Source organism: Clytia hemisphaerica, unplaced genomic scaffold, assembly GCF_902728285.1.
Source record: "Clytia hemisphaerica strain Z4C2 unplaced genomic scaffold, Clytia hemisphaerica genome assembly, whole genome shotgun sequence".
Lineage (NCBI taxonomy): Eukaryota > Metazoa > Cnidaria > Hydrozoa > Leptothecata > Clytiidae > Clytia > Clytia hemisphaerica.
This window is the reverse complement of record NW_027104628.1, coordinates 221,749-245,677: the sequence shown is the minus strand read 5'-3', so window position 1 is coordinate 245,677 and position 23,929 is coordinate 221,749. Positions and strand designations below refer to the sequence as shown.

Below are 23,929 nucleotides of genomic sequence, written 5' to 3'. Positions count from 1 at the left end.
AAAGAAATGATTAGGTTCGCATTTTTGTACCGTTTCTTTCCTAGATGATATAGCAAGCATAGTAAGTATAAGAAGACAAAAAATTTCAATGTCTAGTTTCTAATTCTAATGTAGGAGTTTTAGTCTAGGCTGGTACTTAAAATTGTTTGAGGAGTCACGTGCGTGAAATGTGGTTTATAGGAAGTGCTTCATAGCATACACAAATGTGGCAAAACAATGTCATAGAGTGCTCAATCAGTTCAAGAAACCAGAGCCATGTATCAATATTTTTAAAAGTCATCTTCCATTTGAAAAAAAACTAAGTAAAGTACATTACTCTGAGTTTCGTGTTTTTACACTAATCATATGTATGATGACGTCATCACAAAGTTTCCCAATTATCGCTGACCAATGAAAAAGTACCTTTCATTAAAATAGCAATTAAACCCAAATAAACCAGAATAAACCTAAATTAACAATGATTGAAAAATCTGAAATTCGACGTAAAAAGTTAAAAAACTGGATAATTAGTGCAATAAAACTAGGAAATAAAAACAATGACGAAAGCATTAAAAAAGTATTGAAAAGAAAATTTATGATTTGTCCGGGGGGATCGATTCAAAGTTTTTTGGAATAAATTTGTTGTTATGACGACATTTAGAAATAAGTTCAGATCTTTTGTTAACGAGATCGAGTTCTGACATAATTATATGAAATTTTTCTGTGAGACAGAGGTTACATTTTTTTGAGCCATTAACATACGGCTGTAACTAACTTTGAGGTTATTTCTGTTAAAAAGTTTGTGAAGTCTTTGGAAAGTTTTTCACGACAAAAAGTAAAGAGATCTTTTTGCAACATTGGTTTTAACATTTGCACTAAATGGGGGGTTGAACCATATGATATTCCGTTTTCTGTTAGCATACATACAATAGATAATGGTTTTCTTGGAAATTAATGAAAAGTTTTATAATCTATATCATTTCTAATACTTACTGCCTAATTTTCTTATAGGAAGATTATCAAGATTGAAACTTTATAAATTCAAATTATACAAAGATAAACAGAAAAACTATGGATTATCCTGATCCTGAAGATTTTTTAGACCAGGATGATTACGATTTGTATGAGAATCGTTTTCAAGATGAATTTGAAATGATGGAGGAATTTGAAAATGAAAATACAACAAAGAAAAAGAATGGTAAGTCAAATATACACCCTTTTTACGGTAGACATGCTTACCATTTGATTACTTAATTATCCCCCTAAAACAAGATTCAATCTTTTTGACACTTAGTTTGGGGTTTAGGGTCGTGATAAACAGACAAAAATTGCCTGTGTGGCAATTGGTAGCTACAGTCGAAAAGGTTATTATGGCCGACCAACCTTCATTGAAACTGGCTGATGTAAGAATTTATTCTTATAACTAACAGAGTGTGTGTCTTACAAACCGTACTGAGTATGACCTTCAAACTCACTTTTTGAGAAACAACCATTTTAAGAGGCCCCCAAGCGGTTATCATAAGGGCTGTTTGGGACTTTTTCTAGCGTGATTACGTGATTTGGAAATTATTTTTTCGTGATTGCGAGATCAGAAGGCAAATCGTGATTGTCATTTGAAAGATTTTTTAGCCGTGATGCATGATTTGGACTTTTTCAAAAGGATGTGTGATTATCCATTTTTTTTTGCTGATTTTTGCGATCGTGAGATTTAAAAAGACAAAAAATTGCATTATACAGTGACCAGACTTACCGCTGGGGGGCCTCTTTTAGAAAGCTCTTGGAAATTTTTTCTACATTCAATGTCATGAAAAAAAACATCAAAAAAAGAATAAGTAACTCGATTTTTTTAATGTTTCTTCAAACAGATAAGGTTGATTTCACTGTTGAAAACAAGACAACCAAAACTGCAAATGAACTTGACCGATCACTTTTGAAAGGCAGTTTGAAGAGAACTTCCACCTTCTTGGAATCAGATGATGATGAATTAATGTACAGTGACGAAGAAGATAAGAAAAAAGAATCATCAAAAGGGGCCAGCATCAAAGAAAATAATTCACCAATGAAAGGTATTTATTAAATTAAAAATCCTATTTCTTTCAAAAATAAGTACCATTTGAATTTTGCCTAACAGATGATCATTTAATATTTTCAAATTGATATATGCCTCTTTGTTAATGGAAAAAGGTCTCTGTTACCACAATTTACAGGGTATTGTTGAAAGCTACTAATTATGATTTTGGTATATATTTTTATCAAGAACCATTTAAAAATATTCTATTTTAATAATTGGAGAGGTAGAAATTTTAACAGAAAAGAGAATGGCGGAAGCACGTAAACATGATGGAAAGCTCTCTTTTATAACACAACCAAATGTTTGATATTAAGATTTAAGATACTGCTGTCAATCAGGGTTAACTTTCATAGCAACCAGATTGCACATTTTTGGACCTACCCCGGTGGGGTGGAGGTCCTATAAGTTAACCTGTGTTTGTTCGTCCGTCCGTCCGTTCGTTCGTTCGTTTGTTTGTCTGTTACCAACTTTTCTCAGGATTGAATCATAGGAATCTTTTGATTTTTGGTATAAAGGTGCAAAATGATGGTGGCCAAAATGTGACGGAGCTCGATTTTCAAAAAAACAAATTTTGGGCAAATTTGGGCCAAAAAACGGCTAAAATACGGGTTTTTCAGACTTTGTGAAAAATTGGATCATTAATTTTTTCTGATTTTTTGCATGAAAGTAGGTCTAGATATGAAATTTTGGTTGCTTGGCAATGTTCTTAGTCAAATTACTCAATTTTTTTATGAGATATATGTTTTTTTTTGCTCATGAGGGCTTACTTTTGAAGAATATCTGTGTTAGCCATGCAATTTTGGTTGCTTTGCGTGTTTTTATAGAAAAACTGGCCGAATTCGATATTTTTTTATAAGCACATTATAAATTACTTAGGTATAAGCTTTTCTCGAGATTGGCTCTTTCATTCTTTATGATTTTTTGCACAAAGATGCATAACTATAAACCCTCGAATGTGATGGAGCTTGATTTTTCGAAAAAAGATTTTTGGGTAAATTTCAGCTAAAAAACGGCTAAAAAAAGGGTTTTTTGCATGAAATTAGGTAAAAGATGGCTCAAGCAGATTTTTGTAAAAAAATATTTTTTCAGCTCAAAAAACGCATTTTTATCTATAAGAATCACTATTAATAAGCATACATCAATGTTCTTAGCCAAATTACTCAATTTTTTTATGAGATATATGTTTTTTTTGCTCACGAAGTCTTGAATATGAAAGAATATTTCAAGAGCATGAAATTTTGGTTTCCAAGCGTTTTTTTTATAAGAAACAAACGACTAATTTTAATAGATCGTCACTATTTGTGTTCTGAATGATTGTTTAATGGTCAAGCTCACGTAGATATCAATTATATATGTGTTAAATGCATAACCAGGTAGGTCCATAAAAGTATCACTTGTTCATCCTAGAATTATAATTTATATTTGTAAGTCAGAATACTGCAACGTGACATTTTTACATTACATTTTAAGCCAGCTAGCATGATTTAAACTAAAGCTTGCAGATCAGAAGAGTTCCCTGGTAGGAGGCTATGAAAGTTACTCCTCCCTGACGAAAGCAACTCTAAATGGATGGTGCCACTTTTAAGCACTTGGTTATACATTTCTTCTCCTTACCTTTTGATTATTAGAAAAATGTACAAAAAAGTTGAAATTTGATGAACCATCACCACCATCAGAAACAATAACACCTCAAAGTCAAGCTTCAAAAGAATTATCAGAATTGAGACAAAGATTACAAGGCAATATAGAGGATGATGCAGATGATTTTGATGAACAGCAATACAATAATACAAGACAACGTGTTTTTCGTAGACCTTTACTTGGGTATGACATGGTGAATGTAACAAATACAGAAGGTGATCGGGTTTTCTTGAAATTGTCACCTGATACTGAACACGAAAAGTCAAAGGTATGCCTTATTTTTATTTTTTCAGTTTGCAACAGCGTTCAGTGTATTGCCATTCCAGACAGTTTTCCCTCATTACAAAGTACAAAATGAGGCTCTGTTTAAAAATGCTGCAAAATTTTAAAGAATCTTGGCTAATTTCTAGTGTAAATTTGTGTACAGCTCTTTGCTTTTAGCACTGTAGTTGCTAAATTTAAAATAACAACATTCTCATTTCAATGCCTTTGCGTTTACAGCCTTTTGGGTTTGTTGATGATTAGGATTGCTAAGCGGTAAGACTGTATAGTTTGTGTAATTTTAGTTAAAATGTTGGTAAAATTTTAAGAATAAATGTTCATTTTTATTTCAGGTCACATTTCGTGATACAGATGGTCGGTTGAATTTGCTCTCCGTTCCATTTGAAGATCTGCTCTCAGAAGTCAATGAAAAGGTTGACATTTTACCTTTATAGCATCTGAGAAAGCCTTCAAAATCCTGAATTTTAACATTTTGATTTGATGATTTCACTGAAGATTGGTGCCAGAGCACCAATGAAACTCTTGAGTTTGATAGATATTGAGTCAACTCTTTATTATAGATCAGTTCATGATTTGATTAATTTTTAATATAGATTTTTCCTGCAAAGTTTAACTTTCTGTTGTATTTTTAAATTTTAGAGACATCAGAATTTAATCCAGCGCCGTGCCATTAACAGGTAACATTGATTTTCATATGTTGACAAATAATTATACAATTATGATTATCTGTCGAGGATTAAAGAGTATTTTTGGGAAAAGTTTTTGTGTGCATTTTTGGGCCCTGACAACAACGAGCAATCAAATTCACCAAGTTCACCATATATTGCGAGGTTCACTTCGTTCAATGTTATGAAATTCATTTTACTTTTTAGTTCTGATCGTCGTGTTCCTGACATAAGAGGGACAAAAGACCTGGCTTTATGGGTGGATAAATATTCCCCTCATAAATACACTGAACTTCTAAGTGATGATGTAAGTATCGTTCTGATTTTTTAAATAATTATACTTAATTAAGAAACACCATTTAACGAATCTACTACCATTTGCTTACCCAAGAAAATTAACACTTTATCCCCTTTCAGTGCAGCACAAGCACAGATTTTTAGAAATTCCATTGTTTATTCTGCTTTGTCAGCATAGAGGCATGCCTCCTTTCTTAGACAATTGACCTGTATAAGACTATATCGAAAATAGAATAACAATGGAAATAAATCTTTAAAAAATGATGGACTTCATTCAGACTTAAGTGTGCCTTGTCGACTTGTTATAGCTAATGATTTGTTTTTACTCAAATCTTTTAGTTAGTAAACTAAACATGTCAAAGAGGAATTTTGATTTTAACCATTCACAAAGAAATTCACAAGCTAAGATTTTCACCTCCGGCCTATTGCTTGTTTTGGAAACTTGACTGGAAATGTTTGGTTTCAAAATTATTAAAAATTGGTCTTTACACAATCGAAACCTACAATATCACTTTTGAATATTGAATTTTCAAAATTAATCCCTCAATAAAACATTTTAGAGGCGGAAAATATGAGGTGGTTCGGTGAACACAAGATATCTTTTAGCCAAATATTTTAAAGGATCTGATTATCTCACAAAAGCACTTCTCAGTCTGCTCCTGTAAAGAATCCTTCATTATAACACCCATGCGCAATTTGTCGTTCTCTAAACCATGTGTAGTTAATCTTTGTAATGAACAAAGAGGATCAAAACATGGGGTGGACAAACTATCCGGTTTGGGGCTGTGGATTGCGTAACCTGTCGTTCTTTTTGTCTATTTTTTGCAAATGTAGGATTCTTTAGACTAAACTCCCTCTCTATTGTTTAGGGAACAAACCGACTTTTATTGAAATGGTTGAAGCTCTGGGATAACGTTGTTTTTCACGAAGGGAAAGCAATCAATACAAAACGTTTCACCAATAACAACAACAATAACAAATTTCAAAATAAAGATGGTGGATTCAAGAAACAAGATGGCGGCAAGTTTAAACGGAGAGATTTCACTAAATCAACGTTTGCAAGTAGACAAGCTATTTTGGAAGAGGAGCTGGTATTAATTTTATTCCTTGCCTTCCTTTTACACGTTTTTTTTAGAACAAACTAATAAACCAGAATATTAAGAACAAGTTAAGGTTTTGTTTCATAGGAAAATGGACAAAAATACTCTTAAAATGGTGGAAATAATTACATGTTAGAACATTTTGAAAACTCAAAACATCCAAAGGCTTCAAAGATTTTGGATCTTATAAAAAAACGTGTTTCACCATCTAGAGCCTTATTTAGAGTCTGGCATTCTTTGCATCATCCTTCAAATATTTGCCAGTTCTTGTGAATCAATTAAATGGCTTTCCTCGAAAATTTTATAACATCACTTAAAATAGAATGAGACTTTTTAATTGTGACCCATGCAAATGATTTTTATCTTAATGCCAACTGCCGAATTTTCTTCATTAACTGCTCTTTTCCTTACTACCTCGTATAAAGCCTTTGTCTCTTCTTAACCTAAGTGTTTCTATTATAACCAGTAGAAAACCAAAATGATTTTCCTATTTTTCTTTTCCATTTTAGGTTCATGATAAAAAGGGAAGACCGAAAATGAAGGTACATTCCATTTTTCGGGTCAGGGTTGTTTAGCATTCTAGCTCATTTTCTGAAAAATTTGCTTTGACCACCCCTGATATAATACCATATTTATACATATATAGGTGTATCTTTTATAGAACTAAAGTTATTTTTTCGGAAAATTTTTCTAAAAGCTTATTTGCTTCAAAAACTTGAAAATAGTGCTTTTTGACCAATTTTCCATCCCAATTTTTCATAGAAAACAGCCATAACTTTTGATGCATTAATTTAGAAAAATTTTCCGAAAAATTTAAAACAGTTCAATTCTTTGCGGACAGTTTGAAAAAACTTCGAAACAAAAAGGTTAATTACCCATTAAAACTTAGCACTTTTTATAAAAGAAGGTGATGCAACATATTATTAACGTCTTTTTAAAGTTCATAACGTCATTTGTGCAATTAAATTCTTAATTACTCTTAAGGGATTTGATTAAAAAGTAATTTATAAAGGCAATTCTTTGTTAAAAGTGTTAAAGAACCTGAAATATAACTTTTATGTTCAAATACTAAAATCAAATTTTCCGACTATGGTCAGAGCCTTTAAGGTAGATACTTCGATTATAAAGAAGCGATCGTGGCGCACGCTCAAAGTTTGATATTGATCATATGAGCCTTCCCCATTGGGGGATGGGTCATACTCCTTACAAAGTAGGAATTAGGAATGTACCGATAGTAAAGCAATTTGATGATACTTTTCGGCACTGGGCACCGGACAGTTCGGTGCATCGGCAGGATCGTCCTAATAACTGTGATTATTTACACCGATAGTAAAGCAATTGAACATTTTTCTTTCAGATTGCTTTGCTCTGTGGAAACCCAGGGCTTGGTAAGACGACATTAGCGCATGTCATTTCGAAACATGCTGGATATAACGTCATTGAAATGAATGCCAGGTATGTAGCAGTGTCTTGTGTTCATTGTTTGGATACGAACGGCATAAGTTAAGAAGTTTAAAAAAGCTCTGATGGTCAACTAAAAAGTTCTATTGTTTTTTTTACATACAAAACAATGCAATGGGCTTAAAAATATGCTCAACTGAGGATATTGATTTTTCGAAGTATCGAACCCCCTGGATATCCTACTTTATTAGTAAAAACCCCCTGGATATCCACTCTTAAAAATATGCTCAACCCCCTGGATATCCTCTCTTATAAAGATGCTTACCCCTGGATATCGTATTTTTTTACTTGAAAAGACACTTTACCCCTGGATATCCGCTCCCTTTTAGATATTTAACCCCCTGGATATCCATTTTTGAACAAAAATCTTTAACCCCCTGGATATTTATCTGGCACCCAGATGGTGAAATTTTCATCCGACACGCTAAAGCTCTGAAGGTCGGGAAAATTTTCAACATCTGGAAGGACTGCGTCAAAGAATTTTGTAACGGGAGGTCTGGTAACCCAGCCCTCGTTTTCGGGGATTGGCGGGTCCAACCGAAATATTTATAGGTTTACGTACAAGGGCTGTTGAACCCGACTGGGGGTGAGGCACATCAAAGGCCGACTATCATTCCTCTCCGATGGGAAATTGGCCCGCTCCTTTAGAGCTTTAGCGTGGGCGGCCGCCAATCCGCCATCGGAATATCAGATAACCTGGATATCCGATATCCTCAACAGGGGGGCACGGACTATTTCTAGAAAAGCCCAATCCACCATCTGTGAGTTTGGAAACAGCTTGAAGTTTTACTTTATATCCGATCCTTGCTTTGACCCTTTTGAATCTAGGGCACCGCAAGGTCACCTTGCTAACGGCCCTATGTGGCCGTTCGAGTCAAATAAGAAACAAAATCAGACCCTAAACTTCTTTCATTGGATGTTTGAAATACTTAACTCTATACAGAAAAATATTTCCATTTTTTTGAATGTCCATTTTCAGTGACGATCGTTCAACAGAGATATTTCGCAATCGAATCGAATCATCGGTTCAAATGAAAGCTACAGTCACTAGTCACAAGAAACCAAATTGTTTGATCATTGATGAAATTGATGGAGCTCCCGCTGTATGTTCTTTTGATTATCTTTCCAACAATCTCTTTCTCTATCATGCCTTTTTTCTAATCTTCTCTTTTAATTTATCATGGTGTGATAGAATTTGTCAAGGCTTTATAACTAGGTTTATCCCATCATTTTGACTTTTAGGCAGAATCACCCTAAGAGATAACTTAGTAGAGAGATTATGTATCGGAGATATTCTACGGCTACGGTTGCGGGGCTGCCCGTGCGGGTCGTCACCAAAGGCGACATGTCGTTGTCTACTTTGCTCTGTACGGGAAAAACACCAAAACACCGTATAAGCAAAGTCGACAAAATGCCGTACGTCAAATATCGAACTTGCTTTCACCCGCCATTACTTGCTTTACTCGCCATTTCCCTCGCCACTTTAACCGTAGCTGTAGAGATTTCCAGATACATAATACACTTCATTTTAGGCTGCAATCAATATTCTAACAGAACTCTGCAAGACAACTGATAACTGTAGGTGATCTTTATACCACTTTGTTCTTAATAAATAACAACTTTTTCAGTAGAACACTTTCGGTTGTTGGCCCTTTTTCAAACTACAGTGGAGTCTCCATAGCTCGAACACCCACGTGGATCACAAATTTCGAATTGTGGAAATTTCAAGTTATGGAGTAAGGTAAGGCATTATTAGCTGAAGAGACAAGAGTTAAGGGCTCTGACCATAGTGAGATTTTAGTATTTGCCACGTAAAAATTTCTGCTTGATGTAGCACACAAAACTGTGGCATGTTATACATTTTCTGTTAGGCCAATTATCCTTGAGTCTGAAAATTTACGAATTGCAATGAAAAAATTAACTGTTCAAATACTAAAATCAACTTTTCGACTATGGTCAGAGCCCTTAAGGAGACATGCCAGTTACAGAGGTTCGAGCTATGAAGACTCCACTGTATCAGAGTTTGTGTAACCGTCTTTCGCAAAGAATGTTCCATTCTCTGATGTTTGATCCTTTTGTTGTTTTGATTTGTGTCCCCCCTGACGGACTAAACATCGAGACATCCCGAGGGGGGGCACTCAAGGTATATGACCTACCATACGTGCGGCCCTTAAGGGTATATTTTCCGAGCTTCCCAAAGTGCGCGGTAAGGGTCGAAATTAGCAAAAGTGAGAAAAAATGCATTCTAAGGGTTTGGAAAATTTGACCATATTTTGCCTGAAATTGGTCAAAGATTTTCAAGAAAATGTTCGCCCAAATGTTCTCAAATTTTCCAAAATTTTATCTGCACTTTAAGGGTCCGCTTTCGAAGGCCTAATTTTGGGCTGCACGTATGGTCGTTTTTGAATCGAGTGCCCCTCCCCCCGGGAAGACATCGCAGTCATCTAGTAGTAGTGCTCTTTCTTTTCTATTTAGTTACTTTGTTTTCATTCATTTTAGCCGGTAACCGGAAAGGTGCCAAAGGAAAAAAGAAGAAAAAGAGAGACTTTATTTTGAATCGACCAATCATTTGTATTTGTAATGATCTGTAAGTTAATTATGTCTCACAAATTTGAAATGTCGGATTAATTAAAAGTGCAGTTGACTCACGCTAATTTGAACTTATTACTCGGATCTTTATATAACTCGAGCTAATTAACCGTCAAGGAGAGCTCTTATTACATACTTTCTATAATTTGAATCTCTCCGTAATTCGAATAGAATTCATTTATGTGTTGACCTCGAAGAGTCAACTGTAATATAATGAGAGTCGTGCGTGTTGTTAAATTTTCAATTATGAAAATGGGCCATTCCATTTTATCTCCATACAGGGGGGGGGGGGTGGACGAACATTTCCAGGGGGTAACCTTAGAAAAATTTCCAGGAGGTCTAAAAGAATGTTTTTTTCATTTTCCAGGGGGGTAAAAAGTTATTCTAAAATTTCCAGGGGGTAAAAGACATGTTTTAGTTCGACCACCTTCACTCTAAAGTATAAAATTAAATTTTTCCGAGGGTTTCTTTGCAAATTTTGCCATTTTCCATGGGGTATCCTCACATTTCCAAGAATTTTGTTTTGACTTGAAAAGGTTCGTCTACCCCCTTGTATGGATTTTTAATGGAATAGCCCAATGATATTTAGACTTTTTTAAATATTCATCTTCAATTTTAGATCCTATTTTAGAGTTCTCAAGCTTTTCACTCATTGCTCATTTTTTTCGATAGGTATGTTCCAGCGCTTCGGCAATTACGACAGGCTTCATTCGTTCTTAACTTCCCATCCACGCTTGCAAGTCGGTTGGCTAACCGTCTTCTAATGGTATCTGTTTTATTCCTATGTTACCTCTATTTGGTATGCTGAATTTATTATGTAAACAATACAATTGCCCGTAATTGTTAATTGGGCTCTTCCATGGGGGGGGGAGGGGTGGAGGATATATTGGATATTTGTCGGGGAGGGGGGGTGGGAGGATATATTGGATATTTTGTCTGGGGGTATTAAAAAATCTGCAAAATTTGCCTTGTTTTAGGGGCAAATTTGCTCTGATTAGGGGTGATTTTGAATATCCGGGGGGTCAACTGATGCTTGACCGAGGGGTGGGGGTGAGATCTGTTGTCTGGGGAGTAATTTTCCAAAAAATGTTATATCCTCCACCCTCCCCCCCCCCCCATATTCAATTTTTTTCTGGAAGAGCCCATTTAAGGCCTGCCAGTCATTGAGTTTGAAGCCCCAAAGGAAATGTCTTGGATGGAAATAAAGCCTACTTGTCACACGAACGCGAAATTCAAATATATCGCCAGATAAAGAAGATACTGCGTGAAAACAAAGAAAGCGCTCGATTGCTTGAAAGCTGGTAGTTACAACTAGGTTAAAAAAGTTATAAAAACCATAAATTAAGCACCCTCCCTGAATTAGGGCAAACAGTGCTATCCTAAAAAGGCTGGTCGTGTTAGTAGCTACCATAATTATTTTACTTTGCTTCAGTTAGAAAAAAGTACAATCCATCTCAAACGGCCTACGTACAAGTTCTTGATTAAGTATTTCCAGCTTACTAAACCTGTACCCCTCACCAATTCCTCATCACCGTAGGACTTCATACATAAATTCATTCGTCTATACGAATGAATTTATCCTGATTTATCAGCCATTTTTTGACTCACCAATTTTTCAAACATCATCAACCTTTACTTAGATATCGCAAACGGAAGAAATGATCATCGACATGGGATCATTATTATTGCTTGCTGAAAAAACGGAAAATGATATTCGTTCCTGTTTGAACACTTTACAGGTTAATTGTGTGTTTTTTTGTTAAATCATGTCTATAGGGTTTCTATTGGGCGATGAAAAGGATCTGAGCCACTGACCTTTATATATCCCTGCCATCTTTGATCAAAGTTTTTTTGAAAGTTGGTACCGCAAAGAAGCCATTGTAGTGTTTCCTTTGCCTAACAACAAACGGCGCTACATCATTAGTGTACAAGCGAAACGAGATCTAGCGCTCTCTTCGCGGGTACCAATTTCAAAAAAACTCCGATGATAATATTTTGTTTTGCCGGCATTGAGTAGCTTGGTCCAGGGATATATAAAGGTCATTGATTTGAGTTTGTCTTAGACTAGTAATAGCCGTTGAAAACAGACTCTATCTAAAAATTCAAGCTCAAAAGAAAAAGAATCGAAAAAGTGATGTTGCGTGTCTTTTTTGAATTTCAACGACTAGAAGCTTCTTCCCTCAAAAAACGTTGTTTAATTTTTCAACTTTTTTTAGATTTTTGAGAAACCATCCAACTTTTTTGACTAAATTTTATTTCATAGTAGCATTGAACTTAGGAACATAGAAATAAAAGAACAATTGTTAAAACACAATTAAAAGAAAGAAAAATAAACGCAAACACGTACGCACCTGACATACAGAAATCTGTATGTCTGAGCTTATGATTTTAGCTGAAGAAAAAAAAGGCGTGGAAGAAGCTTCAAGTCTGTAATTCTCCTTTTGCACGTACATTTATAGTTTACTTTTTATTATTATTATTGTATAGTTCTTATAGCCAGAGTAATTACAGACTTGTTTACAAGTCTAAGTTTGTCTATGTTATTGTGCTGTTTTTTTCTTCTTCAAAAATTGAGTTGCTTTTATAAGATTGAAAATCACAAAATGGTGAAAATAAGAACATGCTAAGAACATCCGAAGACTTCAAAAATTTTGTATTTTCTTATAAAGAAAACGTGTATACACTTAAGCCCAACATATTTTCTACACATGCTCTTTTTCTTAAATTTCCAGTTCGTCAAACAGCAAGGAAAAGAACTCAAACAAGACGATATAAAAAAGCTGGATGTCGGTCAAAAAGATATGAAAAAAGGTGTTCGTACCATCATCCAGGGGGTCTTCCAATTACCACGTGTCAACCGCAAGAAGTTGATTGGTGACATGAACAATAGAGGTGTGAACGTGAAAACTGGGGCGAGTGCACGCTTTCATCACATGCTACACACAGTGTCGGGAAATACTGATTATGAAAAGACTATGCAAGGTTAGCGGTAATTTTTTTATTTATACTCTTTGCCACGTCATTACGCTAGAAATTGGGGATATAGTGTTTGTTTTCCCCTTGATTTATGAAATCTTATGGCTGAAAAGTTCATCCCTTACCTTTAATAGTGAAGACGGTGATAAATAATTGTTTTTTCAAGGGCCGCCCGTGAGCGACGCTTAAGGGCTCTGACCATAGTCCAAAAATTGATTTTGGTATTTGAACATAAAAGTTATATTTCATGTTCCTTAACACTTTTAACAAAGAATTGCCTTTATAAATTGCTTTTTAATCGAATCCCTTAAGAGTAATTTAGAATTTAATTCCAAAAATGACGTTATGAACTTTAAAAAGACGTTAATAATATGTTGCATCACCCTCTTTTACAAAAAATGCTTAGTTTTAATGGGTAATTAACTTTTTTGAAATTTCAAAATTTCTTTACACTGTCCGCAAAATTTTTCCAAAAGTTTTTTTCTTCGCCGAAACTAAGCTCTTCAAAGTTGAAATACTCTTCCTCACAAAAGTCTTCATTTTCTTCTTCATCAAATTTTTTAATGCAATTTGTGAATTTTCAGATTCAGGAATAGTTTGTCTAACAGAAAATGTATAACATGCCATAGTTTTGTTGGTTACATCAGTCAGAAAACACATTTTAAACACGGCAATTATGAAAAATTCACTATGGTCAGAGCCTTTAGATTATCAAGATGGAAAATCGAGAGTTTTTTGTTTCAAACCTTTGTTTGCTTCAAACCTATTGTCTAGCAAGCTAGACGGCAAAATCAGACGTAGTAGAAAATATGCAAAAAATAATATTGCTGTATTATACACATTACTAACGACTCCAGTCTTAATGTCATCGAATGTATCTATTCCTGACTCTATAGTATATTGTCTTGTTTAATGGTTTTATTTTTGTAGGATTATTTGACCAGTATCTGCATTGCAAAACCAAAGATCCATACTTAGAGAGCATAACTAAAGGAGGGGATTGGCTCTGTTTCGCCGATCTGGTCCAGGAACGGGTGCAACACGATCAGAGCTTCGTACTGAGGAAATATTCAGTGTTTTTACCAGTAGCTTTCCATATGTTCTTCGCCAAAGCCACACCCTTCAAATTACAATATTCGAACGTGTCATATGAGGTATGTATTTGTCATGTTTTTGATTTGATTATATACTTGCACTTATTTTTGCCAGATCTCTAATTTAATGCGACCGATAAAACAATTGTTTTAGAAGCACAGTGGAGTCTATTTAAATCGGACCTCCATAACTCGAATGTCTCCTTAACTAGAAAAAGTTTTAAGGCCCCTTCAGTTAAAAATGCCTTATCAACTTTTTTCCATAACTCGAAATTTCCTTGTGTTCAACGTAGGTGTTCGAGTTATGGAGACTCCATGGTACAAGTAATGAGAGATGATAAATTACTTTGAATCATTGACTCTTCAATTAGACCTTTTTTCAAAGAGGCCACCCTGTTGAATAATTATGTAGTCCAGCAGAAAAACAATGATAAAACCATGCATAATTATTACAATATACAGTACAGATACAGTAATTATGCATGGCTCTATCATTGTTTTTATGGCTGGACTGCATAATTATTCAACAGGACGTCCTCTTTGAAAAAGGTCTATACGAATCAGAGGAGGTACACTCTCTATAACTCAAACACGTACGGAGAACACAATTTTGCTCAAGTAATTTCGAAGTATAGGGTAAGGTACTAGAAAACTTGTTCGAGTTAAGGAGGTACATTCGAGTTAAATTTGCGAGGGATACTTTTCTCATATCTTCATTTTTCGATCCTTTTGAAGGCATTTCATTTCATTTGCTTGTGGAGGACATTCATCTGTATTTAAAAGCATTTTGTACTAAGCGAGGCTAAATTACAAAATTCTAACTGCATCTTAAATGGACTGAAATTAAGAAACCCCCAATCAAACTTTCGCCACTCTTTCGTCATAGAACTTTGTGAAAACGCAGACCAACAAACAAACATTGCAATTGATGTTGTCCGGCATGTCGCCGTATGTTCGACGTCATTGTTTAGGACGTCCGACGCTTTTGGAACTTGTTCCGTATCTTTTCTTGATGACCGCTCCGAATTTACGGCCGGTAAGTTATTGTATATCGACTGTTGTTTTTATAGTTTTCAGAGCTTTATTACAATTCTCCAAGTATGGTTTTCGTTTAATGTACTAATTAGCCCACTGGTATTTAACCCTTATATACTGGAGCCTATCTAAGGGGATGACCAGACCTCTCAAATAAAACCCAGTGGGTGAGTGAGACCGGACTACAAAAGGGACGGGCTTAGAACCTAGGGGAGCAGAACCTAATCTTATCTACAGACAGTGATGTGCGACAATGCAGTTACAATACATTCAGATTGTTTAACAATAACAACGCTCTACAATACTAACTATAAATATGAGGATACTTACAACCCTGATGTCCCGTTGCCGATCGCTGCCAAAATAACACTAAAGTTCAGGAAGGCTGGACAGCAATTGTTAAGTTACTGTTCAGTGGAGAGTGGAAGGCGCTATTGGGCGTTAGGAGGGCGCTTTGTGGTTGCTATAAAGGTGTGGTTGAAGGAACTCTAGTACACTTATGATAAGTTTGTCTAAATCAAGGTCCTCCGTCAATACAGTAACTCTTTCTTTGAAATGGAACCTGATTTGTTCGAATCTTTATACATCATTTGAAATTAATTCAAATTCTTCTTTGCGCATAAAATGCCTGATGTTAGCCATCACAGCTGCCTTTTACCCTTCAAAAATCAAGAATGAAACAATTATTAACTTTAGAACTGCAAGTTTCAGAAATATTGAACCCAACAAAATTTATACAGGGGAGTCTCCCTGTATGACACAGGGAACACAAGTATGTTGGAGATATAGAGTAAGATTTACAAGGCAATGTTATTTGAAGGGACGAGAAACCTGTTCGAGTTCAGGAGAAATTCGAGTTATTGCCCAGCTGGTACACAACGTTGTTTTAACGCTCATCTAACGTTATATTGACGTTGTGGACGTTAAATGAACGTTGAAACAACGTTGGGTGCCAGCTGGGCGAGGTTCGAGTAAAAGAGACTCAACTGTATACTCTGTCAACTTTGGCCAACATTGTAAAGTGGTTTTACTTTCACTTTCATTTTAGGTCAATACCAAACTGTATAGTGAGATGGAGAAGCGAATGTTCGTATCGCTCGTAGAAACCATGATTTCTTACAATCTGACTTTTCGACAAGAGAGAAACCAGGATGGACAATATACATACATTCTTGAACCGTAAGACTTGAGTAAACATATTCTTCACTAAAATGATGACAAACCCTTTTCACGTTAAAAAGTCTAAATACCTTAAGGGAAGAAATTTTCGTGGGAACAAAATTTCGCGGTTTTCGCGGATTTTGCGTAAAACCCCGAAATTAAATTCCCGCGAAATTTTACAAAATCGTCAATCCGCGAAATTAAATTCCCGCGAAATTTGATTTATTTCACGCATTCCCCCAAATTCGTACTATTTCAAGCCTTAAAACAGGCTTTTTGCTTATTTAATAACGTTTTTGGTCAAAAATATCTTGCAACCGCGAAATTAAATTCCCGCGAATTTTTCGAAAATTGATGAACCGCGAAATTAAATTCCCGCGAAAAAAAATAATTTGACCAACCGCGAAATTAAATTCTCGCGAAAATTTCTTCCCTTAAGGTAATTAAACGGTGATTTCTTCAATAAAGAGTTTCTTCTCAAAGTTGGATAATGAAAGTCAATTTCTTTGAGATTTTCACCAATTTTAGACAATTATCACAGAGTAAAATAAAAAAGATGGTTGAAATGAAAGAAGGGAACACGTCAGCTAACATACATCTATATTACGTTATATTAACGACGTTTTGGACTTTAGACGTTGTTTTGCTGTCTGATGACAGATGAGAAGTGGCCTTTTTAAACCCTGGCCTAAAATTTATTCGCCAACTTTTCTCGGTGTTTTTCTTTTACCTGCCTACCGTCCGACGGCGTTACTTCACGATTATTGGAGGATATGCAGATCTAGATGCCTTTACATTGCTATTTATTAGTCGTGCTATTATTAAGTACCACTTAAAACTCTGATCAAAGATTTTGGCTGGTCGGGATTGAGAGACTGCCTCCGAGGTTGATATATAAAGCTCAGTGGTTGGTAGCGAGCACCTAACCAAAAACCGGGATTTTTCATCTCGTTTCTTAGTGAGTTCCACTTTGACGATTTTCAAAAAATAGAAGCCTTTCAAGTGTTTTGACGCAAATTCGATTATTTTGCTACTGCAGGAGTTTGGAAAGTTAAAAGTGACGTCAAAAAATCGAATGTTTGGAGCCCGAGAATCTGGGCTCAAAACATTCGAAAAAGTCGCAAAGTGGAATAGACGTTAATTTGCGTAAAAAACGCGGGTGACGTCTAGTATAGGCTAAGTGGTTGGTACTTATTACAATTTTCAAAGACGGATTCTGACACATCAGCAGTTGTACTATTATTAAAGGTTTTATTTTTACATAAGTGTTCCCGTTTCATATCAGACACATATTTCATATCAGGGCAGTGTCTGCCTATTGTCAGGCTGATATAAGCAAAAATATGTTTTTCTTTACCTCTTTCTGACCAATCTTGCTCCACATACTATGTGTCAATCCAATGTAAAAAAGCTTGTGAATTAAAATTGATCAGTAAGTAAACGATATCACTCTTGTTTAAAAATAAAACCTTTAAATACGAAAAACTAAACTCCATTTTGATCCATTTATATTTTGCAGGAATATTGAAGAGTTGATTGCGTACAGTAACATGCCTCAACATAAACATCTCCCATACGCTACTAAACAACTCATCGCAAGAGAAATCGATCTCGAAAAAATGCGAAAACATGAAAGGAATGCTAATGCATTGGAGTAAGTACAGTGAATTCTCCCTAATTCGAATCACGAATTTCTATATACAATTACCTCTCTCTAATTCGATCTTCAAGAAACCAAAAAAATTTTCGAAACGGAGAAAGATTCCAATTACAAAGAGTAATCGTCAGCCGTGCAAAATTACTCGAATCTGATTGGTTTAGAGGAGTGCGATTAATCGTTAATTGCACTATTACCACTTTTTGCACTCTTCGGCGGGGGGACACTTTTGTCCCCTTATTCTTTTCTCTCCCAAGTCCTGTGTCAGACTTTTTTTTACTATATACCAGTAGATACCCCTTAAAACCCACAATAAAAAGTGGTACCCTCTATCTCATTGTTTAGTTGGAGTGTAAGGCTGAAACTTTTTGTGTTGAAAGTACGTTGTCTATGATTGTCTTCCCTAGCAGTGATGTTTTGTAGAAAACAGTTTTCAGTTTTTCACGAGGAAGTGAAAAAGTGCAGTTTTAGCTATTTACCCCTTAAAACCTACAAAATGGTTTTTCTCGAATAACTTTTTACAAAAAAGTTCTTTTGACCTCAAATTTTGAACAGTGATTCACTGTAAAGTTACTAATGTTATGAATATACCATTTAGTACCTAAATGATCTCAAAAATATGTGTTAAAATCAAAATACCCCTTAAAACCTACAAAAATAAGGCTAAAAACCACAAAGTCCGACCCTTGCTAACGGGATACTCAAGCTGATGGATACAAATTTGGTGTTTCTTCGTGATTCAATGGTTCAAAGACTTGCTAGAAATTCATTCCCACAACAATATTTTCATTTTTCAGGATTTCATGCCCATAATGCAATTGTGTGTGGTTTTTTCGTCAAAAACGGCTACGAAAGGCCAAAACCTTCATTCGCTTCATTTTTGACCAATGGTTCTAAATGTTTTTCTAAATCTCCATCAAATTTGTGACATTTTGGTATGCAACATGACCAGGTTTTGAGAAAGTCGATTTTCAGATTTATTGATCATCACCATAAAAGTGTGCTTTAAAGTAGAATTTTAAGGGCCTGTCATTTTCGTTGGGGTCTATTCACGAAGATGAAAATGATTCTTTCATACCTACCATAAGTATAGGTATCTAAAAGTTTTATGACCTTAAATTCAATTGTGTAATTTCTAGGTCCAAAAAACCTGATTTTTTGAAGGGGTTTTTGATAAAATTTTGAATAACTTCGAATTTTAAGATACTTTAGCATCTTTAAAATCCTTAAAATTTGGTATTTTATGAAAGAACATTTATAAGAGGTTGTAAAAAAGTGAAACATACCACATAAAGTTAAATCTGGTAGTTATGAAAGCCAAAAATGCAACATTGTGGGTTTTAAGGGGTATGTGGTTTTAAGGGGTATTCACTGGTAATAAAAAACAAAGAAATTTTACGTTACAATAGCTTCTTTTAATTGAAAACAAAGAAAAATTACACTGCAATGTTTTCTTTTTAAACAAAAGAAAAAAAGGAGGTTTTCGAATGTTTACAAAAATATAAAACTTAGAAAAAGATTCTTTTTCAAAACTATTTACTGACGATTACCTCGGAATCGTATGTTTTATCGTGCAATTAACGATTAATCACTCGTAACAAAGGAGAAAATATCGTAATTTGCACGAGTCCGAAGGACTCGTGCAAATTACTATTTTCTCCTTTGTTACTCGTGATTAATCGTTAATTGCACTCCAAACTATACGATTACTAGTACTAATTTGAATTACTCATCTAACAAAGGTAATTAAAATAAGATTATTTGTTGGTATAAGCTGGGTTTACATACTGATTCGATCGATGAGAAGAAACGAGAATATTTATTTGTACCTGTTTTCAGAGGGTTTTTTTGAGAAGCTGGCTATTTCTTCCCTACCACAGGCTGACTGCTTTTTACTCAAATATCAAGGGTTTGAGAGACGTTTGTGCGGTTCTTGATCTTAAGGGCTACTTAGACTACACAATAAACTGACGAACAATATTCAACAATATGGTTTGCGGACCGTAATGTACGAAGTAAACGATAGGTACTCTATTATAAAAAGGACTTTTCTTACTCTAAAAATCCCCCCATATTGTTGGAATATTGCAAATCGAGCTGACAATATATTGTGGACACCTTTTCAATATATTATGCTGACACTCACCAATATATTCTCAATAATATATTGCCTGACAATACACAGTGTAGTGTATGTAGTAGTCCTTTACACCATGTACGAAAGCTAATTTCTTTTGTTTAAAATAAGAATATCACCCTGACTCATGTTTCTTATTTATCTGTTTAGGCAACCAAACTTTCAAAGTAAAACCGCAAAAGGAACAGAATCACAACAACAACAGCAGGCGAAAAAACCTCAAGTTTCTGCTCAAACTATCGTCAAACGTCAAAAATTAATCCCGAAGAAAATCGAGAAAGAATCGACGCAACTAGATTTCTTCGGGCGGGTGATTAAAACGCCCGTCAAAGGTCAAGGTGCGTCCTTTCATTTCCATTTCTATTCTTTGTACCGGCATCAGCGAGTTTATGTATGTGTGTTTTTCTGCGACGGAGACGGTAAGGTTCTAACTTGACTAGATCCTGACCAGCTGAGGACGACGGTGAATCAGCACTTTTACCGTCCTTGGTTTTGCGGGTCAGAAGTGGCGCAAGTCTGAAAGCTTTAACTTTTCTTGCTCTCTAGCCCTTCGGGTTTTAAACTCAACTAGCCGGTACCTGGCGTCGCACGCCGGTTAAGCTGTAGCTGAACGCACTAAAAGTCCTTTGGATAAAAAAAGGAATCTCTTCAAAGTATGACTCTAGCCCTCCCCCGGATGTCTCATCTCTTAACCATATTTTGATTGTGTAGTGTCCCCGCCTGGGGGGGGGCACTTAGGCAAATATGGGTACGGGGACGTGCCGCTGGTAAGGGTCCCTTTTTTAGGATCTGAAGATATCTGACAGGGTCTTTAATTTACTAATTTTCAAGATTTCATCTGACAGGGTCGACTTTTGGTCATTTTTGACAATTTTCAGGGTGGAAATTATCAATTTTTTTTCAATTTTGCTTCTACTTTGTTTTTTTGATTTTCTTTCTGTCAGGGTCCAAAATTTACCAGATACCCCGATATAATTCACATCTGACAGGATGCATTTTTTTAAATCCAGTGTAGATATTTTTCTCGCTTCGTTTGCGTCAATTACGCCGTTCAGTTCTCGATAATTTGAAAAAATTGTGTGTCATGGTATGGTAGAGGAGTGAAATGTAGAAATGACAATTCTTCAGGAAAAAGCGGGACAGTCACAAAGAATAGTGCATCTCTTTGTTTTTATCATATTAAAAAAATAATAAGACAATTCTAAATTGCTTACAAATTAAATATGTAAAATGACGGCCACACTTTTTAACAGTAACGACGACTCGAATGATTTTATGTGAAGAAAGAGGTGGACTAATTCTCACATTCTCCTTTTGCTTATCAAATTTTGCTAACAAACTTATCGAGAACAAAAAATATATTGCTTGCGAAAACGAAAGTGACACACAAAAACAAACAGACATACAGACTACGGTTATTAATATATAGACGAGGAGGGCATTTTGGTATGATTAGTGTATGCAAATTTACACTCACTCGAAAACTATGTTTTATTGCATCTTTGCAAGTACATTTGAGTCTCTTTAACTCGAATGTCACCTTAACTCGAACAACTTTTATGGTCTCTTCACTTAACTATGCCTTATAAACCTCACTCCGTAACTCGAAATTTCCTTAAAGGTTTTATTTTTACATAAGTGTTCCTGTTTCATATCAGGACAGTGTCTGCCTATTTTTACATTGTGCTGATATAAACAAAAAATGTTTTTCTTTCCCTCTTTCTTCTCATCTTGCTCCACATCCGTGTCAATCGAATGTGAAAAAGCTTGTAAATTAAGTAAGCAAACGATAAAACCTTTAACTGGAACAACTTTTATGGGCTCTTCAGTTAACAATCTCTTACCCAGCTGGCACACAACGTTGTTTCAACGTTTATCTAACGTTCACAACGTCTATTTAACGTTAGGTGAACGTTGAAACAACGTGTGTGCCAGCTGGGTATAAACCTTACATCGTAATTCGACTGTCTCCTTAACTCGAACAACTTTCATGGTCTCTTCACTTAACAATACTTTATAAACCTTACATCGTAATTCGACTGTCTCCTTAACTCGAACAACTTTCATGGTCTCTTCACTTAACAATCTCTTATAAACCTTACATCGTAATTCGACTGTCTCCTTAACTCGAACAACTTTCATGGTCTCTTCACTTAACAATCTCTTATAAACCTTACATCGTAATTCGACTGTCTCCTTAACTCGAACAACTTTCATGGTCTCTTCACTTAACAATCTCTTATAAACCTTACATCGTAATTCGACTGTCTCCTTAACTCGAACAACTTTCATGGTCTCTTCACTTAACAATCTCTTATAAACCTTACATCGTAATTCGACTGTCTCCTTAACTCGAACAACTTTCATGGTCTCTTCACTTAACAATACTTTATAAACTTTACATAAGACTCTACTGTAGAAGTATTTTCTGAATTGGTTGCTTGACGAATTTTGTTTTTACTTGTAGGTGGACAAGGCGCGGGGAAAGAAAAAGAAGAAAATTCGTTGCTCAGTAAAACCATACGATTTCGTTTCAATGAAGGTTATACGAATGCTGTTCGACGAAAAGTGAAAGTGAAAGATTTCTTTTGAACGATGAAGAAGCCACTTTTAATGATATTTATGATGAAACCCCGGTATCACAGACCCGGTGGGACCCCTACCCATTGGAAAATTTGGCTAAAATTTCGTACCCGTTGGGAAAATACCATACAATTCAGCCCCACTGGATTTTTTTTACCTTGGAACAATTTTCATCGCTCTTACTGTGGGAAGAACTTCCACCGGGGTTGTGAGACATCGATGTATGAAGTAAGCTTTTTTAACGGAAACACCTTGGTTTTTGCAAGTAGTGACAAATTTAAGCACGAACAAAATTACAGCTTCTGGCACCGGGGTGTTACTGTAGAAAACATTACGTAATTTTATTGCCTATTAGAAATATGGAAAGGTGGGAAAAGGGATGATATATAGTACTTGGTATGACATGGAATCGAATTTTTTTTATCAGTGTGTCGAAACTTCTGAAAGTTCTATTAAACCAGAGTCTTGAGATACAAATTCTTGCACACTCGAACATTTTGAGGAGTCTTTTTGTTTACAATTCGTTGTAGCTTAGCTTGCTGAATCGCTACTGTCTGAGCGTTGTTACTTTTCCATCTGTGCCATCAAATGCAAATACAGTTGAAGCTGTCTAATTCGACGTTCTACTACTCTATATACTCCATTATGCAATATATTGAAAGTCACCATCAACAAGAAACTCTCATAAACGACGCTCTACTGTTCGATACGTTCCCTTATTCGATGAAAATCCAATTCCCCTCGAAAATCGAATTAAAGAGCGTCAACTGTACACAATTTCAGTTTTTCCTAAAAAAGTAGTTTTGGTCAAATGACTCATCTATGCAAATTTGTCCAAAACTACTTTTAATTTTGTAGGAAAAACGGACATACTAGTCCGTCACATTCACATCACCTAGTTTTAACACAGTCCATTGGCTATGAATACAGAAGTTTTTTATAATATCTTCTGAAATATTGTATTAAATTTTGAATATTTGTCTTTTGGCAGTATCTTAAATTGAAAAAGATAATGACTTTCTATCAAATTCATGACACCTTGTTCCTATCAATTTTTTTGCAAACTTTTTTCAACAACTATCGCCATGGAAGGAATTTTTCTGCAAAATTTAAAAAAGCACAAGTTGTTTTTAAGTGACACTTAGGGTTGGAAAATAGAGTTTTAACTCTAGAGTTGGGACTTAAGAGAAACTTAGGATCT

General features: G+C 35.2%; 1 protein-coding gene across 1 annotated transcript; it reads left to right on the top strand.

Moving 5' to 3' along the window:
* Window positions 1–985: 985 nt before the first annotated feature.
* On the top strand, window positions 986–22,849 carry LOC136824705 (chromosome transmission fidelity protein 18 homolog). The gene is made up of 21 exons (XM_067080688.1): window positions 986–1,177; window positions 1,845–2,045; window positions 3,679–3,959; window positions 4,306–4,386; window positions 4,613–4,650; window positions 4,846–4,945; window positions 5,805–6,026; window positions 6,545–6,577; window positions 7,393–7,490; window positions 8,476–8,599; window positions 9,029–9,074; window positions 9,996–10,083; window positions 10,758–10,851; window positions 11,726–11,824; window positions 12,818–13,067; window positions 13,992–14,215; window positions 15,042–15,191; window positions 16,239–16,369; window positions 17,871–18,005; window positions 20,296–20,483; window positions 22,613–22,849. Exons 1-21 carry the CDS (start codon window positions 1,051–1,053, stop codon window positions 22,735–22,737), a joined length of 2,835 nt encoding a protein of 944 aa, XP_066936789.1. The 5' UTR covers window positions 986–1,050; the 3' UTR covers window positions 22,738–22,849.
* The last annotated feature ends 1,080 nt before the right edge of the window (window positions 22,850–23,929 follow it).

Coding starts and splice junctions, on each gene's coding strand:
- LOC136824705 (XM_067080688.1), top strand. CDS start 1,051: ATGGATTATCCTGATCCTGAAGATTTTTTAGACCAGGATGATTACGAT. Junction 13,068..13,991: donor TTATGAAAAGACTATGCAAG/GTTAGCGGTAAT, acceptor TTATTTTTGTAG/GATTATTTGACCAGTATCTG. Junction 15,192..16,238: donor CCGCTCCGAATTTACGGCCG/GTAAGTTATTGT, acceptor CTTTCATTTTAG/GTCAATACCAAACTGTATAG.